We start from the raw sequence: 14635 nt of genomic DNA on the forward strand, positions 1-14635 counted from the left end.
CTCTCTCTCTCTCTCTCTCTCTCTCTCTCTCTCTCTCTCTCTCTCTGGCTGTCCTGGAACTCACTCTGTAAACCAGGCTTTCACCTCCCTGGTGCTGAGCTTTCCTGCAGAAACAGGACTTTCTGTTGTTGTTTTTGTTGTTGTTGTTGTCGTTGTCATTGTTGTTGCCTTCTTAAGGCTTATGTTCCAGTCAGCTTCAACCAGCATATTCACCCCCAAAACAAACCACCAGAAATCAAGATACAGGTTGCTTATGTACTTTTTGCCCCTGAGTAGGCGTTAGCTGCCTGGTATGTGTATTTGAAACTCCTTTTAAATTTTCCTGTAAGGATTAAGGCTTATTTGGTTGCTTGAGGGCAGGCATGGTATGGAGAGAGTTGTGTTGTGTGTGTCCATTTGGGATAAGGGCTTTTGACCCTCCCTGGAGTCCTGTGGCTAACAGGGGTTGGTACCTAGATAGGGCTTGCTTTCCTGCTCTGTGCTCCTACAGTGTCTCTTGCTTTCTAGGCCTTTGGCATCCACTGTGAATGATAAGCTGGAGCTGCAGGAGTGTCTGGAGCACGGCAGAGTAGCCAAGGTGAGTCTCGGCACCCAGGGCCGCGGGGTGGTGGAGGACGGCAGGCCAGGTAGTGCACGGCCTAGCTGTGCGGTGCATGATCTCTCGGGATGGCGTGAGGTCACAGAGCCAGTGGGCCAGGGAATGAGCAAGCAAGCTGTCCCTTTGCCCTCCGTCCCACCCCGGCAAGTGCTGTAGGGTCTTTAACAAGGTTCTGGGAAGTGCAGAGGCCTTTGTTTGTATCCGTGTATGGGCATTTTGCCTGCATATTCCTGCACCACATTTTCACTTGTTGAAGAAGCCAGAAAAGGATGTCAAATCCCAGGGCCTGGGACTGGAGTTAAAGACAGTTGCAATCCTCTGTGTGGGCACTGCGAATTGGACCAGTGCGCTCACTCAGTCTCTGAGCCGGCTCTCCAGCCTCAGAGCTTTTTAAGTTGGGTGTCCCAGCTCAGACCCCGTGAGGGTTGTCTGAGTCTCCCCACATTCTGACTTCTGTATCTTCCCCACTTCTTTCTTTTGAATGCTGACTAAAACCTACATGGACTTACTTTGTCTGAAACTTTGGGCTTCCTTACTCTATCTCAAAAGCCTCCCTCCTCACTGATGGCTATTTGTCTTCCATGTGTCTAATCCACACACTTGCTTCAACAGCATTGCACTTCCCATCGCTCCTGCCCCTCCTTCAGGCTGCTGCTGAGATTTACAGTTTGCCTTTTCTGCAGTTTTTCTCTTAAACTAATAAAATGGTTCTTCAAAAAGAAAGAACGCTTTTGTTTTGTTCCTGTTTGGCTGGGACCTACAAGTCCACAGTACTGTGCTGAGAGTGAGCTCTTCTGAAAGAGTTTGTCTTAGGCACCGCCCACATAGTCTAGCTTTCTGGCCAGCAGATCCCAGCAGTGGGCCTTTGCTGCTAAGTTTTTGACATCCTTCTGCCTGAAAGTTGCTCCCCCTGAGAGAGTCACAAGCTTGGAGGACTTGAGGAGCGAGCTAGCCACAGCTGCTGCCTCTAGTCCTGTTAGCCTGATTAGACCAAGAACCGCCCCAGTGCCCTCTTAGTGAGAAGGGAAGAGGGATCAGTCGACCATTTCCTCAGCGAATGATGATGGCTCATTCCTCTGCCTCTTCATCTTCTAGTTCAGCAAAGTGAGGACCATTACCACCAGGTCAAACTCCATAAAGCAGGGCAAAGACCAGCATTTCCCCGTCTTCATGAACGAGAAGGAGGACATCCTGTGGTGCACTGAAATGGAAAGGTAGCGTGCTGGGTGCCTGCGTCTGGCCAGGGCTGGGTTGGAAGGAAGGCGGTAGGCTCTGTGTTGGCTGCCACATCACATCCTCATTTCCCCCAAATTCCTTGTGAGAGAATTTTAACAAGCGTTTTCTAGCATGCCAGACTCCTGGAGAGAGCCTGCACATTCTGTAGCTGGTCCCTGTTCAGAAGGGCCTGGGGATCACCCAACACAGATGCGCCCACTAGAACCCTCAGCACAGTGCATGGCCTCTTGGACTTGGATTATAGGTATTTTGTGTGTGTTGTATAGATGCCTGTGAGCTGCAGCAGGTGCCACCCAGCGGGGCCGGCTCCTCCTTGGGTTTGAGTAGGATTTAGACAGATTAAAAGGCTGTTCTCACAGACACCCTGAGCCACGGGGATCCCAGAGCTCACCAGGTCAATGCAGAGTCCCACTCTTTGAGAGCCCCTCTCTTCTCAGAGGGGCATTTAAGGATGAATCAGATTGAATTCAGACTCAGGCTGCCTGCACCGCACCCTCCAGTTCTCGTGTCAGGGCGCCTGTAGAGCACATCTAAGAGGCATTTCAGAGGTCTGGGGGTTTTATTTTGTTTTGTTTTTTACTGCCTTTGTTTCTGGGGAGTGTGAATCTCAAAGCTGGGGTTAAACTACCCTATCTTTACCCACAGAGAGAGCCTAGCATGTGGCTGACTTGCCGTAAAGATCGGGCAGCCTGTGACAGGAATTCAGAGTAAACTAACATCCGCCATCACACCCACACTCACTCGGCCCTCCCTGCCTTCCTCCCACAGGGTGTTTGGCTTCCCCGTCCACTATACAGATGTCTCCAACATGAGCCGCTTGGCGAGGCAGAGACTGCTGGGCCGATCGTGGAGCGTGCCAGTCATCCGCCATCTCTTCGCTCCGCTGAAGGAATATTTTGCTTGTGTGTAAGGGACATGGGGGCAAACTGAAGTAGTGATTATAACAAAGTTAAACAAGCAAACAAACAAAAAACAAAACACAATAAAACACCAAGAAGGAGAGGACGGAGAAAAGTTCAGCACCCAGAAGAGAAAAAGGAATTTAAAGCAAACCACAGAGGAGGAAATGCCGGAGGGCTTGGCCTTGCAAAAGGGTTGGACATCATCTCTTGAGTTTTCAATGTTAATCTTCAGTCCTATCTAAAAAGCAAAACAGGCCCCTCCCCTTCTTCGCCTCCGGCCCTGGGAGGTGGGCTTTTTGTTTTCTTTTCCTGAGGGGTTTTCTGTTTGTTTGGGTTTATGTTTCTTGCTGTGACTAAAACAAGAGAGTTATTGCAGCAGAATCAGTAACAACAAAAAGTAGTAATGCCTTGGAGAGGAAAGGAGAGAGGGAAAATTCTATAAAAACTTAAAATATTGGTTTTTTTTCCCCCTTTTCTATATATCTCTTTGGTTGTCTCTAGCCTGATCAGATAGGAGCACAAACAGGAAGAGGATAGAGACCTCGGAGGTAGAGTCTCCTCTCCCACCCCGAGCAGTCTCAACAGCACCATTCCTGGTCATGCAAAACAGAACCCAACTAGCAGCAGGGCGCTGAGAGAACACCACACCAGACACTTTTCTACAGTATTTCAGGTGCCTACCACACAGGAAACCTTGAAGAAAACCAGTTTCTAGAAGCCGCTGTTACCTCTTGTTTACAGTTTATATATATATGATAGATATGAGATATATATATAAAAGGTACTGTTAACTACTGTACATCCCGACTTCATAATGGTGCTTTCAAAACAGCGAGATGAGCAAAGGCATCAGCTTCCACCTGGCCCTCTGTGCAAAGGGTTTCAGCCCAGGATGGGGAGAGGGGAGCAGCTGGAGGGGATTTTAACAAACTGAAGGAGGAACCATATTGCCCCCCACCCCTGCCCCAATGCCTAGATTCTCCTGCCAAAAAGGGGCTCAGCTGAGGTGGTCGGACCCTGGGGAAGCTGAGTGTGGAATTTATCCAGACTAGCGTGCAATAACCTTAGAATATGAATCTAAAATGACTGCCTCAGAAAAAATGGCTTGAGAAAACATTGTCCCTGATTTCGAATCGGTCAGCCACGTTGAAGGCCCCTTGTGGGATCAGAAATTGTCCAGAGTGAGGGAAAGTGACCCGCCATTAACCCCACCTGGAGCAAATAAAAAAACATACAAAATGTACTGGTGCTTTCTGTCTAAGTTGCCTTTTGTGTGTTCTTTTATGAGGCCCCCACCATGCCCTCTGCACACGGCAGCTCCGGTCCTGGAATGTGATGTTTTTGGTCATCTCTAAAGACTGCAGTTTCGCATTGGGAGGCTGATGACACCTTTATTATAATTATTCTTATGATTCTGGCTATAATTGTTTTAAGATTTTCTTTCAGAAAACAAAAACCCAACACCCTTCCCTTTAGGTTTCAAACCAAGGTGCAGGGGAGTGGCAGGTGCTTTTTTAAGGACCAGTGGCTCTGGTGCCCTGGCTCCCACCCCTCGGGCCAGGTGGGCCACTGGGCAACAAGCTAGACAGCCAGGGAGTTCGAGGCCCACCCTCCGGGCCGGTCACTCTTCTTTTCTTCTTCCCCTCCTCCTGAGTCCGGTGTGTCAGGGCTGGAGGGAGGCCGGGGCAGCCTCCTTCCTTGTGTGTGTGGTTGGAGTGGCGTGTGTTTCTTTTCTAGCGTTTGGTCTGATAGCTGTGCTCTTACCTTGAGTCGGCTTCACCTGGGGCCCATGTGCAGAGCTTTGCTCTGCTTCCCATCCAGGGCAGGCAGCCTGGTGTTGGCCATGGGAAGGGAAGGTGTTGTTGGCCCCAGGGTAAGGGCTTGCCTGGATGGATGGAGTGTAGATATGTGGCATATAGAGATATATATTTTATAATGGGAGGGGGGACGGCACCTCCTGGGACCAGCAGAGACTGGGAGGTGTGCTGTCAAGCACATGGTCCCAAGACCGCATCCCTAGAAAGATGGGGCCTATGATAGGCCCTGTATAAATACATAGATAGGGTCATGTATAAGAAATATACGCAGTGGGGGTTGGAGGGAGCGGGCTCTGTGTTGAGCCTGGGTCCTTCCCGCAGACAGCCCCACAAACAGTCTATCAGTCTAACACATGCACAGGAACCTATTTCTGTCTGGATGCACACCAGGGAGCCCCCAGCACCTTCTCTGCAGGATCAGGACGCTGTAGTCGGCCGCACGGCTCTCTCGTACGTCTGGCCTGATGACAGAAGTTGCTAGGTGCTGAAGTCAGGAAAAGGAGGAGGTTTGATCCAAGCAGGTGCTTCCTCTAGCAGGTCTGTTCTGTTCCCTTTGCCCCTGGTGATGTCCGATTCTTCTGTTAGCAGCCTGTGGTTACTGACCTGCAACTCTTAGCACCGGTCAAGTCAGCCCTCAACCCCTACCTATTCTCCCCAACCGAAGGTCAAACCGAAATCCATCTTGGCCGTGGGTCTTCCATTGGGAAAATAAAATGTTAAAAAAAAAAAAAATGAAAATGGGACAGCGAACCTCCCTTTTGGAGTGAAGCGAATTGGTAATTAGTGCTAAAACCAGACAGGGGCTCTGGCCCCTTGCTCAGTGCTCAAGACTAAGCTTGGCTGGGGCCTGTTACACCTCGGGCTGTGTAGTCCTGCCCACCTCTGCTCATTTTCTCTGGATAGAGTTTTAAGACTGCAGCTAGTTTCCCCTGCCTTGGCAGGTATGTCTGTGGGGCCGGAGCATCCAGGAGAGGGGGATGCTTGCCCTCTTGGAGTCCCTGTACTGAATGTGACACCCTCCCTTGCTCCAGCAGGGCTCCATTCTGACCTGGAGTCCACCAGCACCGTGCATGAGGACCGGAGGGGAGGAAGGCTGCTTTAGGCAGTCAAAGGTGCTCCCTGTAGCAATGGTGCTCCCTCTAGCAATGGTGCTCCCTCCAGCAATGGCAAGGTCTTCCCGGCTCCTGTCAGGACTGTCTTCAAAGGCCTTCTCCCATCTCTGCCCACTGCGTATGTGACGAAGCTAGCCTTTCCCAGGGGCCTGGTGCCACCTCAGCTGGGCCTGGTGCTCCCCAGAGCCTGGGGTTAGTGTGAGGGCCCAGGAGGAGAAGTTCCCAAGGGACTGAGTAGAAGCTTCCAGGTGGCTGGCCAGTACTGACCTGACACGGTCCCTGATGGACCTCATGGGGCATCTGGTGGGCTTCTCTAACTTTCCTTCCAGCCCTGTCTATGGGCTTAGTCCTACCATAGTTTGTAGGCACCAGTCAAGTTAGCCCCCAATATCTTTTGGGAAGGGGTGTCTTTGGGACTGTGCCAATTTGGCTATTCATCCATCTCTACCCCAAGTGCAGCTTCTAGGGTCACCTCTGAGGAGAGCTGCTGGGATGCTGTGGTAGCTGTGGGGAGTTTGCAGTGCATCTAGGAACTAGCTCACTGCAGGTGGAGCTGAAGCTGGATTCAGGTCATGGGAGGTTCCCTGTGGGCTTTCATTTCCAAAGAATAGGCTTGTTTTCCCTGGAAACTAAGGTGCTGGTGACAGCCACCCCTCAGCAGGTTCCTTGTAAGTGTGAAGCTTCTGTGCAGAAGATCTGTGGCCCTTGCCCAGGGGAGATAGCTGGTGCTAGCGCCAGGGTCACAGAACCAAGGCCTCCTGATGAGGCACACATACCAGCGGGGTCCCAAGCTGGTGCTAATTCCTCTCCGTAGGACCCAGTAAGCCTGCAGTCGGCTGTTCTCTGCTGTGGAATACCCTATTAGAAAGCAAAGGTCCTCTAAAGAGCCTCCTGGACTTCTGTGGCCGGGCTGAGTATGGCAGCAGGTAGAGAGATCCGCAGGCATAAGATCCCTGTGGTTTTTGGCAAATGACTGAAGTGTGGATGCAGGAGCAATGGGTGGAGGCCAACATCCACAGCATCCACCCTCCCTAATAGCATCTGTTCTGGGGATGCTGTGGTACTCAATGCTGACTCAGGAATTGGAGTCAGGCTGAGCCACTTTGAAGGAGTGCTTACAGGACAGTACAGATTGTTGGTTTCTCTATTCTTAACTGTACAGTGTGTCCAGAGAGTAGAAGCAAAGTCCTGGGCCTGTCTGGTTGGTGCAGAGCTGTTGTGGCACTACAGTGTCTTCAGGAACTGTCACTGTAAGAGCCCTGGCTGTGAGCTGGGGCTAGGTGACCATGGCAGCTGAGTTTCCAAGCAGGCCTGTGTTTGGATCTGAGTTGGGCACTTGACAGCTCCCGGGGCTTAGGATGAGGCGGTGGTGCTGGCTCGTTCACTGGCAGAGAACAGATGAAGCCTGTCACCCTGTGAGAATGTGGAGTTAGTAGCCCTTTCTGATTGATCCTGTCCCATCCAGGCAGTATCAGCGCTAGGAGCAGTGCTGGGTCGGAAGAAGCACTAAGGAAAGGACTCAGGTTGATCAAGATCATTGTGAGCTTGCGTATGTTTGTGTGGAGAAAGCTGAGCTTTGGGAGGAAAGGCCTTGTCCTTGCAGGCTTCCGAGACACAGCTAAGGTTAGCCTTTGGTTGGAGACAAGTCTCTAGCCCAGACAGAGACCAAGAGGCCAAGGTAGAGATCTATGAAAGACCCTTCGCTGGTGAGGATTCACAGCTTCTCTAGGGGACCTCAGAAACTCCAGTAACTGGCTCCCCTACTGGGACAAGCTCCATTTGTGGGCTCACAGAGTGGCCATAGAGTGGGTTTAATGCAGCACCATGCCTGAGGACATGAGCAGTGGTCTAAAGTCTCACATCGTCCCATTTTACAGACTAATTGATTGCCCGGCCCTAGAATTCTACAGAAACAACAATCACTGGAAGGCTGAAATTCCTTAGAATATGCAGAGGGAGGAGATGACTCAACACGGTGCTAAACACATTTTATTAAAAATATATATTGTTAAATTAAGTCTGCTGTCTGGACAATGATGTTCTGTTTTGTTTTCTTGTAGTGGAGTTTAAAAGAGACTATTATTTTACTCTGATATATTATTATTAAAAAGGCATTTTAACTTTGTACTTGAAAACTAAGTGAGCGATTTCACGTGTTTTAGCTGAGACATCGAAGTAGCGGGTGCTTACTTGTGGGAAATCATGTATTCATACTACAAAATAAACTCCGTAGCTGATTTGGTAATAACTTTTACTGTTACAGACGATTTCGCTTTGACCCCGGTGGCAGAGCGCTTTGACTCCACATTCCACGCAGCTAAGTGCAGGACCTTCCAGAACCTTCCCCCAGTTCCCCCGGTCCTCTTTCGGTTCCTCTTCCTAGATCTCTCTTTTCCTAATTTTTTTTTTTTTTTTTTTTTTTTTTTTAAGAATTGTCGTTTGTTTTTCCTGGCCCCGGCTTCCTTCCTCCACTGTATTTTTTGTTAGGGTTGCTTCTCTATTTATTGACAGTAATAATGTACATTTCACAGTCTGGTTCTGGGACAGCCAGGAGGGGTGTGGGGGGCTGCACACAGCTTGCTGCACTATCCTGTGTCCCGTTGTATCTCTGTGTATGTGATGCTTGTGACATAGCTGTTGAAGAAATATTAAAAGGTCAATGCGTACAGCAGGTGTAGAGAGTCCGTCAGTTCCGCTTTCATCACTTTTTTGTGCCCAGAAGAATATAATAAAGCTCCTTTCTAATGTACTTGTGCTGGAGAACACTTGAATAAATGGACTGTTTTTGTGCAAAAAGAAAAACGGAAAGAAAAAAAAAAAAGCACCGTCATAATGTCCTTTTGTCCTGCGACTCCTTCCCCTGACGTGACCACTCACGGTCCTCCAGTGGGCTGAAGTGGGCACAGAATATGTTGGGAGGGTCTGGGGAATGGATTTCTAAAGCGTCTCTCATATGAATGTTAACTTGGGGTTGGGACCCAAGGGCAGGAGGAGTTTGGTTCAAGATCCAAGATAGGGTTAGACTAAGGTGAAGTTGTCTAGTTGACTGTCAAAGCCAGCAGGCTCTCGAGACCAGAGCAGGCAACAGATCGGCATCCTGGCTAGCTGGCAGAAGGACCAGCGGGGACTTATGGATGCCAGACTCCAGAAGGAAGAAGTCAGGAAAGGAGGGAGGCAGCCGGGGCTGGGGGAATCCTGGAAGAACCTTGGGTTTAAAGGAGATATTTGCAAACACTTGACAGGTGACCCAAAGGCTGGGACCAGTGGCCAATAGGGCTACTGCTGGTCTGAGCATAGCCTGCCTGGCAGGGCCTTGCAGCCTGAGGAGTTGCCCACGGTGTCTCTGCCATACCTAGCTAGAAAGGCCATCTGAATGCAGGGTCTGTCTGTCCTGCCTATCTCCGGGAGTAGCCAGCAGGCTTGGCCTGGGTTTCTGCTCCTAAGGACTGTTCACCCATTTCTTCCAGCAGACTTTGGGACGGTTGGATGGGGAGATAGAAACCGTGTGAGGATCCTTCAGCAGGCTGGGAAAGTTTGGCTAAACAGGTTTTCTCATGGGCACTTTTTCTTGCTTTTTTTTTTTTTTTTTCTTTTTGACAAGGTTGTAAATGTATATTTGGCTTTTACTCTACTTTTTTTCTTGATGTTTTTCAATGTTGATGTGGAATCTTACTTTCAAATGGCTGCATGGCATTTTCTTGTTGAATGTTTGTTTATATATATTTTATTTTCGCTATAAATAGAGCTTCAATAAACATCTTTATGTTTTGGCTTCCCCCCTTTTTTGTATTTTCTTTCCTTGAAATAGATTTCCAGAAATGAGACCAGTTGGAGAAAGTCACGGTGGGCATTTTGGTTTCTGCCTGATTCCTTCGTAGAGATCAGCAGGCAGGTTTCGGGTTTCGGCTCGGAGAGTCCGTCTGGGCCCTTAGTGAGCAGTTCCCACAGTGTCTCAGCCTGTTCTCGACAGCATCTCGAGTCCCCTGGGGCTACGTTAACTTGGAAAGGAAGCCACCCACTTAGCTCACTGTTCCAAAAGCTGGGTCCAGTGTCCAGGGCCTCATGCTGTCAGACACAGGCAGAAGAGAGAATTAAGACTCACCTCACACAGAACCCTGTCCTCAGAGGCCCTTCTCCAGTCTACTACAGAGGGATACAGAGAAGACAAGCCACACAGAACCTATAGCACACATGCTAATCCCAGTGGGAAAGTGTGGGTATCTTTAAATGAGGACACATCACATTCGTGTCTGGAAGTCAAAGCACTCCCTTGGGTGTGATAAAGAACTTCACCTGTCTCTGCCTATGAGCCTTCAGTCCCTTCCTGTCCCCCCAGCCCTCCCAGTCGTCCCAGTGCCGGGGTTATAGGTGCACAACCACACCTGGCTTTTGATACAGTTCTTGGGATTGAACTCAGGTCTTTATACCTAACACGCAAGCAGGCTTTTCCACCGAGCCATCTCCCCAGCCCAAGGGTGCTAGTTATTTTTGAGAAGCTAGACACTAAGGAAAAGCAGGAGCGTTTTGCAAATCCTCTTTGCTGGAAGAATACAGACAGGGATGACCCAGCCTCAGTCTCCCAAGACTGTCCCCAAGTTTCAGAAAAGATGGGAAGACATGAAGAGGTGGGGGAGAGATTGGTATAGACACCCTTGGTTCTGAAAGCCATTCCTAAATACTTACGGGCCATCCAAGCCAGGGTTGGAAGAGCTTACTCAAGGCAAGGAGCTACCTGCCATTTGATTAATAAAAACCTATTGGTTCTTGGTATCACTTGATAATATAGGGTTTGGGGGAGCAAAGACGGGGTGGGGTGGGGGGCAGAGCCAGGACTGACAGAGTCAAACAAGAGTTTTGTGGAAGCAAGGTAGACAGTTGAGTGGCAGGCCCCCCAGCGAGGTGGTGTGTGGTTATGCACACAGTGGTGTGTGGTATATGCACACTGCTACCTGGGCTGTACCCTCAGGTTCTGTGAGGCTGACAGATGGGACAGCAGAGGTGAGACAAGGGGCTGACCAGGAGGGTGGCTAAGTACACACAGCAGAGCTGGCTTGGGTTCTGGTATAACCTCTGGGTATGTGCATGTGGGACCTGGGGCTGCAGTGAGGTAAGAGAGTAGTGGCTGTTACAGACGAGCACAAGTCACCAGGCATCACCCACAGCCATCCATTTTGCCTTGGCTTCAGGGCACATTGAAAGGATAAATCTTATCCCTCAGTGGCCTCTAGACTGGGACTCTGACAGGGGCCTGCTGGCTTGGGAGGAAGCTCAACGTGCACCAACCTTGCCCTACCCCTTTCTTGGCTCCTTCATTTTTTTTTTTTTTACCCCTGGTCTCAGGTCCCAGCCTCAGGTTCAACTTGTAGCCCCTGTCGGTTTCACACTGGATCCTTACCAGGTTCCAGTGACCTCTGCCTGCTCACAGGGGATCACAGGGTCAGCCTGGTTCAGTAAGCTGTGACGGAGGTACATGTGAGCGTGCATGCAGCTCCTGCAATTCAGATGCCTTTCCTTTCCAGGGTTAGCTGGGCCTTTCTTCTAAGAAGGGTTGACTTGGTCCCCCAGGAAATGCCATTGGGAACCATCCAACGTGGGCTCTCTGGTGAGCTGTAACCTGGGCAACAGTATACCATAGATGATAGATAGACAGACAGATAGATAGATGATAGATAGACAGACAGATAGATAGAACACACACACAAACAAAAAAAAAAAAAAACCCAACCCTAACCCCCAAGAAAATAAACCATTCAGACACAGAGGAAGAGAGCCTGAAAATCAAATCTTTCAGGCCTACTGTCTCCCTCTATATGCATTAAAAGACAGTTTCTTAGGGCCTGTGAAATGGCTCTGTGGGTAAAGGTACTTGCTGCCAAGCCTGGTGACACTAGGTCACCAGAAGTCACATGATGCAAAGGGAGAATAACTTCTGCAAGGGTCCTCTGACCTCCAAATGTCTTCAGTGGCCTGTGTATATCCATGTGCGCATGGACACACAAACACACGATAAATAAATGATAAAAAGTTATATAGAATCGCACTGGTACATGCATGGGATTGAGAAACTCTGAAGGGAGTGGGCTAAGCCTGTGGCTATGATATATCAATGTTTATGCAGATGTCTCCAGAGAGGTGCACTGGAGGTGGAGACGTGAGGACCCATAGCTCAGATCCTGTGTAGTTTGAGACCACACTGGTTTATATGAGACCTTGTCACAAAAATCCCCCCCCCAGAGGACAAAACAGCAATAATAACAACAGAAACCATAAATACGCTTTCCTAGTAAAAGAAAAGACAAGGCTGGGCTGGAGAGATGGCTCAGTGGGTAAGAGCACTGACTGCACTTCCAGAGATCCTGAGTTCAATTCCCAGCAACCACATGGTGGCTCACAACCATCTGTAATGGGATCTGATGCCCTCTTCTGGTGTGTCCGAAGACAGTGACAGTGTACTCATGTACATAAAATAAATAAATATATATTTTAAAATGTTTAAAAAAAAAGAAAAGGGAAGGCTGAGAAAATCACACACACACACACACACACACACACCCCATTTTAAAAGAGGGAAGGAAACTGCTGTTTTCTGCAGGAGCACTGGTCAACTTTGTACTATTACTTAAAGCATTCGCCAGGTTAGAATACAGCCATGGACGGTCCTTCTGCCCTGCACAACAGCTGGATCACTTAACCGTTCCGGCCTCTAGGCGGCCAGCAGGGACTCTGAGGGCGCATGCTCACTCCACATGTGTTCCTGGGAGTGCTTGTTTTAGGGTAAATGCCCGGATGTCGAGTTGCTGGGCATAGTTTTGGGCCTTTGCGCATTTTAGATTCTGCATTTCCAACTGATGTCAGGGTAACCCTGCCTTTCCTGCACAGACTGGCTTTCCTCGCAGCCACCAAAAGTTCCTTGCCAGCCTCTTAGCATCCACTTCTGTGGGGAAGAACAGTGAAGCTCCCACCTGTTTCTACCCACACAGTGTCACGCCTGGAATGTGAGTGGCAGAATGACAGGCAGCCCGGAGCACCTGGAGGAGCTGTCACGGTTGTCACCCTCCTCCGGAGTCTCCTGGGATACGCCTGGTAAGAATAGCGCCTCTGGCTTCTCCCCTGCAAAGTCACGTGGCAGGGACAGGAAGGGACCTGCAGAACCAGGCGGTGCTCTGTGCCCCTGCAGCGAACGGGGAGCATCTAAGATGCTCAGGAAGGTTTGAATGAGAGGCCCTGGGGACAAGCCGGGCTTCCTGCTGGTGAAGGTTGGCTGGCTGGTGACGGAGTGGCTGGAGCCTTGTGACCTCTGAGACTGAGCTCTGCAAGCTTAGAGGAAGATGGGGGTTAGGGGAGGGGACGGCACAATGGCACCAACCCAGGACCAGCTGGAGAAACCACACCACGTGGTCCCACTTGGCCTCAGTTTATGTTTTCATTTTATAATCATCAAATTTTCCATTTCAGCTTTATTTAAAAAATATTAATAGCAATCTTTTAGCTAGTAACTTATTTTTATTAATTTAATGCTGGATTTTAATGTTTTATAGTTTGCTTTTGTTTTTGCTTAGTGAGACAGGATCTCTGAGTTGTTGTGTAATGCAAAATAACTCAAGAATGACCTTGAATTGCTGATTCTCCTGCCTCTGCTTCCCCAGCGAGGGCCTGCAGGCCTGAAGTACACCATTCTTTATACAGTGCCAATAGAAACCAGGGCTTTGTGGATGTTAGCAAGGATCCACATCTACAGCCCGTTTACCTCACCTTCGATTACTTTATCACACTTGTATAATTTATTTGTGTGTGTGTACTGTGTGTGCACACGTGCTCTAGAGTGGCACGTGAGTAAGAGGAGAGCAGAGGACAGTTTGACAACTTGCAGAAGTCAGTTAACTCTTTCTATTACGTGGGTCCTGGAGACCAAACTCAGGCCATCAGATCTGAAACAAGCACTATCTCCTGATGAGCCACCGGCTGGCCTGCTCTGGACTCACACAAAGGGTGCACCAGGGCGCCACGCCCATCCTTGATTAATCTCTAGTAGCTCAGGGTGTTTGTTTCTTTTGAGACAGGGTCTCACTTTACAGACCAGGCTGTCCTATGAATTCACTATGTAGACTCAAATCTGCCTGCCTCTGCCTCCTGAGTGCTGGCCTCAACTGACTGTGCTTTTTTAAAGGCAAATGTGTGTGTGTGTGTGTGTGTGTGTGTGTGTGTGCTTGTGAGAATTTGAAAGGCAGCAAAGGGCATCAGTGTTCTCTTCTATCACTTCTCACCCGTTTCTCGGCTAGGCTGGAAGACAGCAAGACCCAGCAATCCTCTTGTCTTGTCTCCAAGCTAGGGTTACTGGGTTACTGGAATGTGTGGTACCCGGGCTTGTTACGTGGGTTCTGGGACCCAAACTGTAGTCCTTATAATCTTGTAGTACATTCTCTTAACTTCTGAGACCTCTCTCTAGCTCTGTCGTGAACTCTTGACCCACCGACTGCCATTTCCCAAGTGTGGAGATTATGTGCTGCTCTGCCTGGATTCTGGGAGATCTTAAACACTGTAGCAGCCACCACAACACTGAGAGTGGGGCTGGAAAAGGCGCTTGTCACCACGGCTGACAACCTGAGTGCAGTCCCTTGAACCCACATGGTAGGAGAAAACTGACGCCTGGGAGGTGGCCTCTGCCCTCTACGTACACGCCATGGCTGGGAGGTGGCCTCTGCCCTCTGCATACATGCCATGGCTCAGGTGTTGTTCCCTCTCCCATATACAGATACTAGGTTGTTTTTAGTTTTTCAGACAGGGTCTTACTGCATAGCTCTGGCTGATCACTATGTAGAACATGCTGGCTTAGAATTCCTAGCACAGGCCCTATCCCATCTGGTTCAATAAAGAAAGGCACGGGACATGGTGTCTCACAGACATCTGTTTTTTTGTTTTTTTTTTGGTTTTTTTTTGCTTTTTTGTTTGTTTTTTGTTGTTGTTGTTGTT

The 14635-nt window shown here is 49.3% G+C and overlaps 1 protein-coding gene across 5 annotated transcripts in view; it reads left to right on the forward strand.

The window, feature by feature from the left end:
* The window catches only part of Dnmt3a (DNA methyltransferase 3 alpha), a 105086-nt gene extending 95645 nt beyond the window's left edge, over positions 1-9441 (forward strand). For all 5 annotated transcript variants that reach the window (XM_029540814.1, XM_021201569.2, XM_029540815.1 and 2 more), the window contains 3 exons: positions 508-577; positions 1694-1812; positions 2603-9441. In XM_029540814.1, coding sequence (XP_029396674.1) covers positions 508-577; positions 1694-1812; positions 2603-2744 — 331 coding nt within the window. In that variant the 3' untranslated portion in view covers positions 2745-9441. The remainder of the gene's footprint in view (positions 1-507; positions 578-1693; positions 1813-2602) is intronic.
* Positions 9442-14635: the final 5194 nt, after the last annotated feature.

This window comes from Mus pahari, chromosome 7 (assembly GCF_900095145.1).
Source record: "Mus pahari chromosome 7, PAHARI_EIJ_v1.1, whole genome shotgun sequence".
In the NCBI taxonomy this organism is placed as follows: Eukaryota; Metazoa; Chordata; class Mammalia; order Rodentia; family Muridae; genus Mus; species Mus pahari.